The sequence below is a fragment of the Sylvia atricapilla genome, chromosome 26 (assembly GCF_009819655.1).
Source record: "Sylvia atricapilla isolate bSylAtr1 chromosome 26, bSylAtr1.pri, whole genome shotgun sequence".
Taxonomy (NCBI): Eukaryota; Metazoa; Chordata; class Aves; order Passeriformes; family Sylviidae; genus Sylvia; species Sylvia atricapilla.
Genome location: NC_089165.1, coordinates 3,700,319 through 3,715,510, shown reverse-complemented (window position 1 = coordinate 3,715,510; position 15,192 = coordinate 3,700,319). Strand labels below are relative to the sequence as shown.

At 63.2% G+C, this 15,192-nt stretch overlaps 1 protein-coding gene across 1 annotated transcript; it reads left to right on the top strand.

Moving 5' to 3' along the window:
- Window positions 1-3,088: 3,088 nt before the first annotated feature.
- On the top strand, window positions 3,089-8,081 carry TMEM59L (transmembrane protein 59 like). The gene is made up of 8 exons (XM_066336032.1): window positions 3,089-3,306; window positions 4,744-4,849; window positions 5,080-5,177; window positions 6,669-6,815; window positions 6,908-7,013; window positions 7,319-7,430; window positions 7,552-7,669; window positions 7,841-8,081. Exons 1-8 carry the CDS (start codon window positions 3,115-3,117, stop codon window positions 8,000-8,002), a joined length of 1,041 nt encoding a protein of 346 aa, XP_066192129.1. The 5' UTR covers window positions 3,089-3,114; the 3' UTR covers window positions 8,003-8,081.
- Window positions 8,082-15,192: the final 7,111 nt, after the last annotated feature.

The following is a 15,192-nucleotide window of genomic DNA, read 5'->3' as shown; positions in this document are numbered from 1 at the left end:
ACACGGCGGGGATGTCACCCCAGGTGACACGGGGGACATTTGACCTGCCAGCTCACAGCGTGGCGGCAGGATGAGGTGACGGAGCGAGCTTTGAGGGGTCCCCAGCTGCGGGCAGTGCCAGGGTGGGCGTCAGGAGCAGCCGGAGGTGACGGAGCCGCTCTCGGGCGCTCTGAGTCAGCGGCGGCCGGTCAGCGGCAGCTGCGGTCAGCGCTGCCCTTTGACAGTGACCTTTAAAGCTGCTCCCTCCGGCCCACGGGCCGCCACGCTCACAGGCGGCGGCCGGAGGCAGGATCCAGCCCGGACCCCTCCTCTGACCCCCGGCCCGGCGTTTTTGGCGTCAGCACGGGGGTCCCCCGAGGCCGGGGCTGTCCGGCTGCTCCCCCGGCGTGGCTCCGTTCCCAGGGCCGCGCTGCAGGCTCTGACCACGGGGCCCAAATCTCTGCCACCAACTCTCTGTTCCACCCCCTAGACAAAGGCGGGTGACCCCGGTGACATCCCCGAACCCGCTGTGAGCATCCTCGGCTTCCCACCTTCCCGCCACCACCCTCCGTCGTGTGTCACCAAGGCCCCTGAATTAATCTCATTACTTGGATTTCCCAGCCAGAGCTCGCTCCATAAAAATCCTTGGACGCAGACAGCATCTGGCTCAAGGGCCAGGGTGTAAAAAACAAACAAGGAAAAAAAAAAAAAACAACCAACCCAAAAAATCCCCAAACCCCGGGAAAAGCGGGAGGAGAGCTGCCTCGACTGCCTGCATCCTTTTAAAGTGACCTGGGGGAAAAATAAAGAGGCAAGAAATGCAAAGAATCCGGCAGGCAGAGTTTGCTTTCTATTCCTCTCAGTCACATTTCCACATCCATGGGTAATTTATAACCCTCTTAACCCCTTGCCTGCCGCACCCTCCCCACTCACCCTTTTTTAGCTCCGGAGCATCCTCAGGGTGGCCGCACCTTCCCGCCTCTGTTTGCTTTGGGAGGCACAAAGAGCCCCGTGACGGAGCCCGAGGAAGGGGAAAAAAATGTCAAGAGGGTGCTTGAGCACGAGGGACGGGCTCTGCAGGGCTGGGACGTGGAGTGAAGGTGTCCCCTGCCCACGGAAGGGACCGTGGGGACACCCCGGAAAATGTAGGGGGGAAACTCGAGGATTCCCGAAAAACCCCGGGAGTAAAAAAAAAAAAAAAAAAAAAAAAATGTAGGTCAGTAGTGATAAATGCGACAGGCATCGAGTGTTTGTGGAGAGGGGAGGAGGGAGAGCAGCGAGGATTTGCCAGCTGGGAGGCGTTTGCCTGAGGAAAAAGCTTTTTTTTTTTTGTTTTGTCCGTGGAAAGGTGAGAGGACGGAGTGCAGGCAGGTGCGGCGGGAGCGATGCTCCACCGGGAGGTTCCCGGTGTCCCCGGAGCTCCGGGCGATGGTTCCCGGTATCCCCCAGGGCTCGGGGTGGTGATTCCCGGTGTCCCCGGTGTCCCCAGGGCTCCGGGCGGTGGTTCCCGGTGCCCCCGGTGTCCCCGGGCGGTGGTTCCCGGTGTCCCCGGTGTCCCCGGGCGGTGGTTCCCGGTGTCCCCGGTGTCCCCGGGCGGTGGTTCCCGGTATCCCCCAGGGCTCCAGGAAGTGGTTCCCGTTATCCCCCAGGGCTCGGGGTGGTGGTTCCCGGTGTCCCCGGTGTCCCCGGGCGATGGTTCCCGGTGCCCCCGGGGCTCCGGTGGAAGCCCCACCTGCGGCGCGGTGATTTACGGTGACAGCCCCCAATCTCCCCCACTCGTCAGCGGTGCCGGACCCGGCGCTGGCGGGGCTCCAGGAGGGGGAAGGGGAGCGCAGCGCCCTGGCAGCCCCCCCCCGGCCCGGCCGCAGCTCATTTTCCGCCGGCCCTGCTTTGATTAATAAGATGAATAAAGTGGCGGGGCGAGGAGAGGCCCCGCTGGCTGCTCCTGGAGGGGCTCGGGCTGTGCCCCCCCAGCACCCCCAAGCCTTCTGTCCCTGCCCCAGGACACGGAGCGCCCCTCAATCCTGAGCGGGGACAGGAGAACCCCTGTCCTTCCCCTCGCCGGGGTCCGGCCATGTGTTCCCCATTAGGGCCGGAGGTTAGCGAAGCCCCCAGCCCTCCTCCTCCTCCTCCTCCTCCCCCTCCTCCCCCTCCTCCTCCTCCTCCTCCTCCTCCCCCCGGGCTCTCTTCGGGGTGCTGCCGTAAATAAATAAAGGGCAGTGGGCAGGGCAGGGGTGAGGGGGGCCTGGGGGGTGCCCTGGATGTCCTTTAGAGCTGGGAAATCACGGCTGTAAATCCGCGGGGTCAGGGGAGGGCCCTGAGGAGTGAGGGTGAGGATGGGAGGCATGGAGGTGACTCGGGGGAGTGCTCGAGGGACACAGAGGGTGGCACAGTGGAGTCTAACCCCGCCGGGGACAAGGGGCTGGTCTCCTCCTGAGGGCTTGGTCCATGTGGGTGGCATTGAGGCAGCTCTGTCCCTCTGTGTGACACCAATGCCAGTGTGACCCCGGCCATCCCCTCAGTCCCTCTGTGTCAGGGTGGTCACCACAGTCCTGTTGTGTCCCCGCACATCCCCCTGAAGCCTCCTGCATCCTCCTCCTTGAGCCTATGGTCCCCCTACAACCTGTGGTCCCCATCAATCTCCTGGTTGTCAATGTCCCCTTTGTCCCCCTGCCTGCATCCCCCGGTGTCCATGCGCCCCCCAATCCCCTTGCCTGCATCCCCCGGTGTCCATGCGCCCCCCAATCCCTCTGCCTGCATCCCCCGGTGTCCATGCGCCCCCCAATCCCTCTGCCTGCATCCCTGGTCCTTGAACTCCCCAATTTTCCCTCATCCCGAGCTTCTCCTCATCCCCCCGCTGCCCGAGTATCCCCTAATCCTCCGGCATCCCGGGGTACCCCTTACCCCCCTCTGCCCGGGCATCCTCCCGCACCCCTCTCTCATCATCCCCTCCCGGTGCCGGTGCCGGTGCCGGTGCCGGTGCCGGTGGATCTGCGGCAGGCTGCGGCGGCTCCCCCCGCCCCCGGCTCCCCCCGCCCGGCGCACGGCGCGTCACGGCGGGGCCGGCGGCGGCGGCGGCGGCGGTGGGTGCGCTCGGCTCCGTTCCGTTCCGTTCCGTTCCGTTCGGCGCCCGCCATGGCGGCCCCGGCCCGCCGGCCCCGGGCTCTGCTCGCCCTCGGCCTGGCCCTTCTCGCCGCCGTCACCGCCACCGATACCGCCACCGATACCGGCACCGATACCGGCACCGACCCCTTCTCGCCGCAGCTGGGAGACACCGGCGGGTGCCGCGGGCAGTGCGGCCGCAGCCTGCAGCGCCGGGCCGCCGCCGTGAGTTCGGGGCACCGGGGGCACCGGAGGCTTGGGAGGGGCACCGGGGGCGTGGGGAGCATCAACAGCCTCGGGGGTACCGGCAGCATCGGGGGCACTGGGAGCACTGGGAGTACTGGGAGCACTGGGAGTACTGGGAGGAAGCAGAGGGCACGGGGAGCATCAATAGCATTGGGGGTACCACAGCATCGGGGGCACTGGGAGCACTGGGAGTACTGGGAGTACTGGGAGCACTGGGAGTACTGGGAGCACTGGGAGTACTGGGAGTATTGGGAGGAAGCAGAGGGCACGGGGAGCATCAATAGCATTGGGGGTACCAGCAGCATGGGGGGGCACTGGGAGTACTGGGGTTACTGGGGGGCACCAGGGGCATGGGGAGCACCAAGAGCATCAGGGGAACTGGGAGCACTGGGATGGCACTGGGGTTACTGGGAGCACTGGGAGCATTGGGGGGCGCCGGGGGCATGGAGGGCATCAATAGCGTTGGGGGTACTGGGAGCACTGGGGGTATTTGGGATATGGAGACCATGAGTAGGACTGGGGTTACCAGGAGCATCAGGGGCACTGGGAGAAACTGGGGTTACTGGGAGGCACCAGGGGCATGGAGAGCACCAAGAGCATCAGGGGAACTGGGAGCACTGGGGGGCACTGGGAGTACTGGGAGCACTGGGAGCACTGGGGGGCACCAGGGGCATGGGGGGCATCAGGAGCATTGGAGTCACTGGGAGAACTGGGAGTGTGGGGACCACCAGTAACACCTGGCATACTGGGAGTGCCAGGAGCAGGGGGGACACCGGGGGGGACACCGGGAGCACCGGGAGCACTGGAGGGGACAAGGCCACCAGGAGCAGAGGGGACAGACAGACATCTCTGCCAACACAGCCCCACACTGCGCCACCCCCCTGCGGGAACAACACGGGGGGCACCAGGGTCCCCCAATGGTGTCCTCCAGCAGCTTTGGGGTGGCCCCAGTGAGGACATCCCCACTGGTTCGGGGTGCCCGCAGTGTCACCATTCCCAGTGACCCCCGTGTAGGCTCCGTGTGCCCCCCACACCCCCTCAGTGTGTGCCCGGCCCCCCAAATCTGTACCCCTCCCTCAGAGCACGGCACCCCCACCTCCTGCTGGCCCATGCCAGCGCCTGGCTGGTGCCAGCAGAGATGGGGCGACCCTCCAAACCCTCCACGAGGACTCGGCCACCTGCAAACCCACCCTGGGGTGCCCCTGGGGGGGCTGCGGGGCAGCTCCCCCTCCTTTGGGAACCCCAAGTTTGGGGTGCCAGCTCTCACCAGGGTCCTGGGCGGGGGCGGCGCTGCCCGGTGCCCCCCGGCTGGGAGCGGGGGGCCGCCTGGGGGGTGTCCAGTGCAGCCGTGGGGCTGAGCCCGGTGCCAGCTCCACGCTCTCCTCCTCCTCCTCCTCCTCCTCCTCCTCGCCGCAGGATGCTGTTCTCAACGCCTGTTACCGGGGCTGCCGGCTGTTCTCCATCTGTCACTTCGTGGATGCGAGCGCCGAGCTCAACACCACCAGAGCCGAGTGCGAAGCAGGTGAGAGGAGCCGGTGGCCGAGCGGCCTCCGAACCCCCGAACGCCTCCCCCGGGGCGGGGGGATCCCCAATATCTCACCAGGAGCGGCGGGACACCCGACACCGCCCGGAGCGTCCCGCCCCGCTCGGCCCCGCGGCAGGCGGGTGCAGGTTGACACGCCCTGGGTGTCAGTGGGGACGGGGGTCCCAGGGGCTGAGCACCCCCAAAATCTGATCCCTCCTCTCTCCCAGCCTGTGCTGAAGCCTACGGCAATGCAGAGGAGCAGTTTGGGTGCGTGACCGGGTGCCGCAAGCAGCTGCCCGAGGTGGAGGAGAGCAGGAAGGAGAAGGTGAAGGGACATGGGGAAACCCTTCCTGGTACAATCAGCACAGTCCCTCCCCTCCCTCGGGATGGGGGACACCCCGCACGTGCAGCCCATCCATCCATCCATCCATCCATCCATTTATCCATCCATCCATCTTCCATCCATCCCTCCATCCATCCATCCATCCATCCCTCCCTCCATCCATCCATCCCTCCATCCCTCCATCCATCCATCCATCCATCCCTCCATCCCTCCATCCATCCATCCATCCCTCCATCCCTCCATCCATCCATCCATTTATCCATCCATCCATCCCTCCATTTATCCATCCATTTATCCATCCATTTATCCATCCATCCATCCATCCCTCCATCCATCCATCCATCCCTCCATCCCTCCATCCATCCATCCCTCCATCCCTCCCTCCATCCATCCCTCCATCCCTCCATCCCTCCCTCCATCCATCCCTCCCTCCATCCATCCATCCCTCCATCCATCCATCCATGAGGGTGTGAGCTGGTCCAGGTTGATCCAAGCCACCACTGGTTGCTTTGTTGCAAATATAAAAAGCCAATTAACCTTTTTGGGGCTGGACTTGGCTTGGGCCAGGCAAGGAAAATTCCCTCACAGGGAATTCCCAGCGTCAGAGGATCTGGGTGGGGATCGGGGCAGATTCCCCCAGCTTTGCTTTGTTATCCTTCCCAACAATCAGCAACGCTTCCCCCTCCTACATTTAATTAATCCAGCTTTTGCCCAATTAATTAAATTAGACTTCGGCCCAAGGAAGAGGCTTTTGGTTTGGTGCACGTGCAGGCAAAGATGAATCTGCGCCGTAAAAAGAGTGGAAAGTTCCTTTGAGCACCCCTCCTTTGCAGTCCCGTTTTCAGACCCTCCTGGTGCCTGATCCCGTTTTCCAGCCGCTCTCCGAGGCCAGGGATGAGCATCTGGGGGTGACTGGGGGTGACACGGAGGGCCTCCTGCCCCCTCCACCCACCCGGAGCATTTTTTTCCTCGGGTTCCCAGACGAGCAGGCAAAGCAGATTTAGCATAATAATTAGATACAGAATCTGACCTATTTATTTCCTGTTTGCTGGTTTGACCGTGCAAGGGGCTGTCGGAAAATGTTCGGAGCCAGTGGCAGGGGAGCAGCCAAGCGGATTCCAGCAGGGATGCTTTAAAAATAACAAACTGCCGCGACGGCCAAGAATCCAGGGCACCGAGAGGCTGCCAGCAGAGGAACGCCCTCGGCATCGCGGCTGCTCCGCTCCCATTGTCTCCGGCGGAGGAGGGTGATCCCGGCCCAAAGGGACGCTCCTGGGGCTGGCTGGTGGCCCCAGAGCTGGGTGGTCACCCCAAGGGATCACAGCCCTCGCTTGGTGACCCTCCCGGGACCAGACTGTGACCCTGGCACATCCCTTTCCATCGCTGGGAGGTTGCGCCCGCCTCAACGCGGCCACGACCTCGGGGTGGGTGACGAGGGGACAGCGGTGACGTGATGTCCCCGCTCCTTTGCAGAGCCTGGAGCTGAAGGCGCCGTCGTTTTCCATGTTGGATCTGGTCTCCACCTTCTGCAACGACATCGTCAGCTCGGCCCAGAGCTTCATCTCCTCCACCTGGACCTTCTACCTGCAGGCTGACGATGGCAAAGTCGTGGTGTTTCAGGTGGGGGTGTCCCCAGGACCCTCCCTGAGGGTGCCCAGAGGGGTGGGGACCCCCTTCCTCACTGCCTTCTCCCTCTTTCCCTGCTGACCCAGTCCCAGCCTGAGATGGAGTATCCAGCCCCTGAGGCTCTGGAGATCCAGCCGGCGCAGCCAGGATCGGGATCAGGATCCAGCCCTGGTGTCCCCCAGCCCCACACAGGTTTGGGGGGCTCCGGGCTGCTGGGAGGGGGCTGGGAGCCTCTGAGCACCCCTGGCTCCCATCCGAGCTCTCCAGAGCTGAACAAATTTCCCATTTCTCAGGTCTGATCAGCTTCTCACACCCCCACCCACCCCGGGGGGCTCTGGATGGGACCCATGAAGCTGCTGGGACCCTCTGTGCCCCCTTAGAGGGCAGAGGCTCCCAGAGGGACAGGGGGACCCCCATCACATGCTGGCAAGAGGACGGGAGAGGGGAGGGTGTGTCCACACGGGTGCCCAGGTTCAGCATCACCTCTCCCCTGCCAGGCCCCCGGGCAAAGGGGGACAAACCCCCCGTGAAGGAGCCACGAGGCAAAGCCAAGGCGCACCCCCCGGAGCCCCCACAGCAGGAGCACGACTTTCTGGGCTGCATGTCCAAGTAGGTGGTCTGGGACCTGCTGGAGGTGGCAGAGCAGATCCCCCCCCAGCCCCAATTCCCAGCCCGTGCCCTGCCATAAACCGGTCCCTTCTCTTTGGCGGGGGGTGGTGGGGTGCTACAGGCGCTCGGGCCTTCCTCGCTGGATCCTGGCCGCCTGCCTCTTCCTCTCCATCATGGTGATGCTGTGGCTCAGCTGTGCCAGCCTGGTCACCGCCCCCGAGCAGCACGTCAAGACCCAGGTATGGGGTGAGCACAGCCCTCGGGGGGCCAGGGACAGCCGGCGTGGCTGAGTGGGACACTGCTGTGCCTTGTTTGCGGTCACTGTGCGAGGTGTGGTGTCCCCAAGCTGGCCGTGAGGGTGTCCTGCAGCCCGTTCTGGCGCTGCACTGTGCTCTCTGCCTCTCTGCCAGCCTCTGAGCATCAACGGGGACAAGGAATACCTGGAGGACCTGGATGGCCCCGGCAGCTTCCCGCTGCCGCCCGTCATCACCGTCACCCTGTGCCCCGCGCACGGCGGCGAGGACGCGGGGCCGCTGCCCCTCAAAGTCGACCTGGACAAGACCATCCTGTAGCTCTCCCACCCCTTCCCACCTCCTCCTCACCATCCCCACGGCATCGCCCCCCATCCCGCCCCTCTGTCCCTGGGGCTGCCCCACGGCTCCCAGAGGAGCATCTCTGGCTGCGGCCGCCTCCCGCTCTCCTCCCCGGCCACTGCCGCTCTGCAGGAGCCGGGCAGCGCCTCTGCCTCCTCCGGGGATGTGCCGTGAGCTGGGATCCTGCCTCGCGGGGCCGAGAGGGGAGCTGCCAGAGCCGGGAGGCCGGAGGGAGCCCGTCCCCGGAGCGGGACTCGCTGTCTCCTCCCGCCCGGAGCCGCCGGGGCCCCGCAGCCCTCCGGGCACGGCTCCAGCGCTGGGCAGGAGGGAGCCGGCTGCGGTGGGGGGATGGAGAACGTCTGCAGCCTTCTGAGCTTTGGCTCGGCACATCCCCGGCCTCCCACCTTGGGCTGAGCCTCCGAGGCGCCGGCCCCGGCCCTGGGAACTCCCTTCCGCCGGCCGGAGCCGATTGCCTCGGGGAGCCGAAACGTGGCGAATGGATTTGGCCTTGGCAGCCGGAGACAGGAGCCGATCCCGCCGCCTCCGTGCCCACGCCAGCACCCGGCCAGGCCCCTTCCCGGAGCGCGGAGAGGCCCTGGGGTGGCTCCTTCCCCTCCCTGCTCCGTGATGCCCTTGGCGAGCTGGTCCCGGTGCCAACAAGTTGCTGGTGGGACCAAACAGGGGACGAGGCAGCGTTTCCTTGACTTCAAGCTCGGACGGGAGGTGGGAGCTGCTGGGACGGCTCCATCCTGGGCTCGGAATCCTGTAAGGGACGGCTCCATCCTGGGCTCGGCATCCCTGCCCGATGCCGGGAGCAGCCTGCGGGGCTGTAGCTGATGGCAGGACCCGTCCTCTGTGTCCCTGGGCTCCAAAAGCGACCAAGCGCTGCTCCCTTTGACCCACCCTGGCACAGCCCCTGGGCATGGAGGTGTCTCGCCCCTGCCCGTCTCCTCCTCATCCTCCACCACTCGATTTTCACGCATCGTTCCGCGGTTTGGTGGGGTTTGGTGGGCTCCTCGGCCCCGCGGGGACACCCCAGCGCCAGCAGGGTGTCGGTGCCGCCGCTCCCGTGTCACCTAACACGTCTGTACAGATTAACTTATTACCCCCCGCCCTCTCCCCTGGGGTTTTGGGGCTCTGGTGGGACGGGCGGGGCTCTCTCATCCCCGTCCCCACCGGATTATTATTTTTGTGTGCTGCTCCTTATCACTTCCACCCATCCGACATATCTGGGCTTGGGGCGGGGGGGAGGCGTGTGACGGGTGTGTGTGTGTGTGTTTGGGGGGGGATCTCGTGTCCGTTTTTGGGGTTCACTTCTCGTTGTTGCTTTTCGGCCGCGTGTGGAGCTCGGTGGGGGTCTGTGATGTCCCCGGGCAGGAGCTCCAGGGACAGGAGCGGCCGTGGACACCTCCCGGCCTCACCTCCACGGGGCAAACCCAGCCCTGAGCTGGGAGGGGGAATAGAATAAAAGGTTTGTACCAGAGCTGGGAGACTCGGTGGCTTCGTGGGGCGCTCGTCCCAGGGCGGTTGAAAGACTCAAAATTATCCACGTTTCAGTAGATATTTTTTTTCAGGCGCAGATTTTTGCTCCTTTGCACAAGGGACAAACCACAAAAGGCGCATGGGAACACTGTTCTCCAAGAGTTGGCTTCACGAGGTGTGCCTCGAGAAATGAAGACACGCAATGGATCCCCCGCGTGGGGCCGGCGGGAGGGCACGGGGCTGTTCTCTGGAAAACGAGCTGGGATGAAACCTCTGGCAAAGAGGAGAGAAATCCCTGCTGGGAGGTTTGGCACGGACACGGAGCAAAGCTCCTCTCTGCTGCTGTGTGAGAGATTCAGCAGCAAGTGTGAGAGGAGATGCTGCGGGGAAATAAGCCCAAAATATCCCAAAATATCCCCCTGAGAGGGGCAAGGGGGGCAAAGGCGGGGTGCGGCACTGGGTGCACGGGGAAGGGCTGGGAAATGAGGGATGTTCCCACAGAAACCACCCAGGGACAGCGTTTCCGGGAGGGAAAGGGTTAATGGGGTCATGCACAGGTGTGACACACCGGTGTGACACGGTGGTGTGACACAGCAGTGTCACACACAACGGTGTCACACACCAGTATCACTCCAGTGTCACACAGAGTGTCATACACCGGTATGACACAGCAGTGTCACACATCAGTGTCACACACCAATGTCATACACAGTGTCACACACAGTGTCACACACAGTATCACACACAGTATCACACACAGCTGGCACACACCAATGTCACACACCGCTGTCACACACAGTATCACACACACAGTGTCACACACCGGTATCACACACACAGCTGTCACACAGCGGTGTCACACATAGTGTCACACACAGTGTCACACACCGGTATCACACATACAGTGTCACACACAGTATCACTCCAGTGTCACACGGAGTGTCATACACCGGTATGACACAGCAGTGTCACACATCAGTGTCACACACAGTGACACACAGCAGTATCACACACTGCTGTCACACAGAAGTGTCACACACTGCTGTCACACCAGTATCACACACAGTATCACACACACTGTCACACACAGTGTAACACTCCAATGTCACACACACAGTATCACACACAGCTGTCACACACAGTATCACACACACAGTGTCACACACCGGTGTCACACACACTGCTGTCACACTCCAATGTCACACACAGTATCACACACAGTGTCACACACCGCTGTCACACACAGTATCACACACACAGTGTCACACACAGTATCACACACACTGCTGTCACACACAGTGTCACACACACCGCTGTCACACACAGTATCACACACACAGTGTCACACACAGTATCACACACACTGCTGTCACACACAGTGTCACACACACCGCTGTCACACACAGTATCACACACACAGTGTCACACACAGTATCACACACACCAGTGTCACACACAGTATCACACACACCAGTGTCACACACAGTGTCACACACACTGCTGTCCCACTCCAATGTCACACACAGTGTCACACCCCACTCTCACACACACTGCTGTCACCCTCCAGCACACACGCAGCACCCAGGGCCTGGCACACCCCACCTTTCCCCCCGCCGCCTGTTTGCCCGTGCCCACGCCAGCCCCGGGCTGTCCCGTGCCAGTCCCGGGCTGTCCCATGCCAGGGCCGGGCTGTCCCATGCCAGGGCCGGGCTGTCCCATGCCAGGGCCGGGCTGTCCCGTGCCAGGGCCGGGCTGTCCCATGCCAGTCCCGGGCTGTCCCATGCCAGTCCCAGGCTGTCTCGTGCCAGTCCCAGGCTGTCCCATGCCAGTCCCAGGCTGTCCCGTGCCAGGGCCGGGCTGTCCCGTGCCAGCCCCGGGCTGTCCCATGCCAGGGCCGGGCTGTCCCGTGCCAGTCCCGGGCTGTCCCATGCCAGGGCCGGGCTGTCCCGTGCCAGGGCCAGGCTGTCCCGTGCCAGTCCCGGGCTGTCCCGTGCCAGGGCCGGGCTGTCCCGTGCCAGGCCCGGCAGGACGGCTCACGCAGGGGCTGGAGCCTGTTCCGCAGCGCTCCGGGAGCTCAGCGTTGTCCCCGCTCGGAGCCAGTCCCGCGGCGTGCCGAGCCAGGCGTGCAGAGGCGCTGGCGATGGATGCCGGGCTGCGCTTGGCAGCAGTCACAGCCCGAGGGACAGCTCCAAAGGGACCGGCCCCGCTCCCTGCCAGCAGCCTCGGCTGCCGGAGCACGTCCCCTGCCTTGTCCCTCCCCGGGGGTGCGGTGTCAGCCCCTCACGGGGGCTGGAAGAGCGGCTCAGTGCCCGCACCATGGGGACGGGAGGGTGTTTTCCCTACAAGGAGAGGAGAGGGAGGGTGTTCCCGGCTCGCTGCCTGCCAGGGAGGATGCTCCGCGAGGTGTTGGCAGTGTGGGGCTGGCATGGGAAGCAGGGTGGGTGCCGTGGCTGAGTTTCCCAGCCCACAATGAGATTTTTGGGGGCTTGGACAGCGTCCTCAGCAGTGCCTCGGGGTGGGCAGAGGGGCGGGCTGAGAGATGGAGGTCAGCACGGAGCAGCTCTTAGAGTGGGCACAACCTAATGACTCGGGGACAAAACCCACCCTGGCCGTGCTCAGGCCACCAAACACCCCTCAGAGGGCAGGGACACCCCTCAGGGGCCGTTTTCCTGCAGGATTTTCCGAGGGGGAGGTGGGAAGGCCCCGGGTGGGTGCAGACAGCTGGCAAACCCACCGCGGGGCAGCGCGTCCCCTCCTGCGACAGGAGCCGGGCTGCAGACCGTGGACAAGCTCCTCGTCTTTAAAGCGGAGTCAGATTCCTCCCTGCTGCCTCGGGGGGCAGGAAACCGTGCCCGGGAGCAGGTGAGGGGGGACCCCACTCTAACAAGAAGGAGACGCATGAAATTCGCTGGTTCCACTCGCCCCAGCAGGCAGCCGGGGGCTTTTTCCACCCGACGCCTTCTCCTGCTCGTTCCCTCTTTTATTTTTTCACGGGGGAAAGGAGGAGTCGTGGTGTGTGGCCCCCACATCAGCCACGGGCAAGTCAGGCTGTGGTGGAATCAGCCTCCAGCCCACGGTGGTGGTGAGGGCAGGGGGGGACCCTGAGCCCACGGTGGGTGACATCCTTGGGGCATTTGTGTGGCCACATTCACATCCATGTGTCCATTATCGTGTCCTTGTGTCCATTATCGTGTCCTTGTGTCCACCCTCAGGTCCTTGTGTCCATTATCGTGTCCTTGTGTCCATCCTCATGTCCTTGTGTCCACCCTCATGTCCTTGTGTCCATCCTCAGGTCCTTGTGTCCATCCTCACACCCTCATGCTCATCCCGATGTCCTTGTGTCCACACTCACCTTTATGTCCACATGTCCACACTCCCCCCCGTGTGTCCACACATCCAGCCACAGCTCCACAACTAACCCCAGATGAGTTTTTGGCAAGAAGTAGCCCCAGAATTGGGAACAATCCAGCAGTTTCCCCCCTACACTCCCATCACAGACCCCTGTGCCTCCTCCCCCCTCGGCTGCGGTCTCGGTGCCAGCGGTGGGTGCTGAGGGCTGTGGGGGTCTCACCAGCTGTAATCAGGGTCAACAGCCCCCCTGGCTGCTCTTGGTGGCTGAATCGGGCTGCTGTTGTCCCCTCCAGAAAATCTCAGCTGCTGGGAGCTGGCCTGGCTCCACCGGGCTCACACAACGCCTGGAGGAGCCGGGCCAGGCACGGATTTCCCTCCCCTGCTGCCATCTGCTCCCAACCCTGCCTTTTGTCCCTAGTTCTCACCCCGTTCCTCTCAGGAGTTGTCCTGGAGCCCTGGGGCTGTTCTTTCAGGGTGTGTCTGCTCTGGGGATGCCTCCGAGGGCAGAAATCCCAGGATTGGGTCAGAAGGGAGGAGAGGGACTCCTCAAGGAGAAGTCCATGTGGCAATCCCCCTTTTTGATGGTTTGGGACGAATTATCCCCTTCCCACTCTCATCCCGGGGGGATGCTGCAGGAGAGGTCAAAGGAGGATTTTTATTCCTGTCCTGTAGGAGGATGATGATGATTCTCATTCTTCCACGAGAAGAATTGCTCCCAGCCTGGGTGAAACAGGGTGTGGAGCTGCAGGGCTCCTGGAGGGGACGGGAGCAGAGCCTGGGCTCCTCTCTCAGCTGGGGAAGGATATTTTCCAGCAGCTCCAGCTGCCTCTCCCCGCTCCTGGCCCAGCTCCTGGCAGCACAGAGCTGCGATCCTGAGTCCCTGACCAACACTCAGAGCTGTAAATTCGCTTTTAACCCCAATGGAGATAAATCCCCATCCAGGGACGGAGCGAGGTGAGATGAGGAGCTGGAGAAGGGCTCAAAGCACCTTCCTGACCCCGCACGTGGAGCTGAGCCCTTCCTCTTCCCAATCCTCCTTTGAATCATGCCCGGAGCCGCCACAAAACCCACCTGGCCTTCAAAGAGATGGAAACCCCACAGCAGGGATGGGAGAAAACACATCCACGGCTTTCCTCTGCCCGACCCACCCCACCGAGCCGGAGCCACGGGCGATTCAACGCCAACAAAACCAAAGGGAAAAACAATCTCCTGGTGCTAATGGGATTGGTTCTGTCCCTACCACGCACATTCCAGCCCGGCTCGAGGGACCGCCTCGGGGTGAGGGGGAGAGGAGGGAGGAATAACCAAGCCAAATTATTTTCCCCCCACTCCGTCTTCAAATGTCAGAGTTGAGCTCTCGGTGCCTCTGGCCGGGGTCTGGCGCAGCTGCTGGGCCCCGGTGCTGCCGTGGGGAAGGGGAAGCACCCTCAGAGCACAGCCAGTGACAGGGATTTTCCACTCCCTGGCCTTCATTACTCCTTGGAGCGCCGGGCGGAGAGGGGGCTCCGCTTCCCTGTGTTCTCCTGCCGGGTGAGGAGAGCAGCCAAGCCGGTCGGGGCAAAGCTGGGCTGTGTGGCTGTGCTTGGGCTGGGACCGGGCTCCTCGATGGGCTGCTGCAGCACCTGCTCCCCTCTGGAGCCATCCCTGGTGTCAGGAGGATGGCTGACACGTGTTGGACACGGAGGGGACAGCAGGACGGTGGCCAAAACGGTGCTGGGGATGGCCAACGTCGGCAGCTGAGTGGGAGCCAGCTCCTGAGGGACTCAGCTCTCCACGGGGGAGTGGAAGGAGCCCAAGATTCCTGCGGGAAGGTGTTGATCTTTCCCCCAGGCGAGACCCCACGCGGCTCTGCGTGTTCTCATCGCTGCTCCTCACAGGGTCCCAGATTCCTGAGGGTCTCACATCCTTGAGGGTCCCACATCTCTGAGGGTCTCACATCGCTGGGGGTGTCGAATCCCTAGGAATCTCACATCCCTGAGGAATCTCACATTGCTGGGAGTCTCATATCCCTGAGGGTCCCACATCCCTGAGGGTGTCACATCCCTAGGGAATCTCACATCCCTGAAGGTTCCACATCCCTGAGGGTTTCACATCCCTGGGGAATCTCACATCCCTGGGGGTCCCACATTCCTGAGGGTCCCACATCCCTGGGGCTGTCAAATCCCTGGGGAATCTCACATTCCTGGGGGTCTCATATCCCTGGGGGTGTCACATCCCTAGGGAATCTCACATCCTTAGGGGTCTCACATCCCTGAAGGTCCCACATCCCTGAGGGTCCCACATCTCTGAGGATGTCACATCCCTGGGGAATCTCACATCCCTGGGGGTCCCACATC

Excerpts from the sequence above, each read along its gene's own strand:
- TMEM59L (XM_066336032.1), top strand. The coding sequence starts at position 3,115 with ATGGCGGCCCCGGCCCGCCGGCCCCGGGCTCTGCTCGCCCTCGGCCTG. Across the intron at positions 3,307-4,743 it reads TGCAGCGCCGGGCCGCCGCC|GATGCTGTTCTCAACGCCTG; the intron begins GTGAGTTCGGGG and ends TCCTCGCCGCAG. Across the intron at positions 5,178-6,668 it reads AGGAGAGCAGGAAGGAGAAG|AGCCTGGAGCTGAAGGCGCC; the intron begins GTGAAGGGACAT and ends GCTCCTTTGCAG.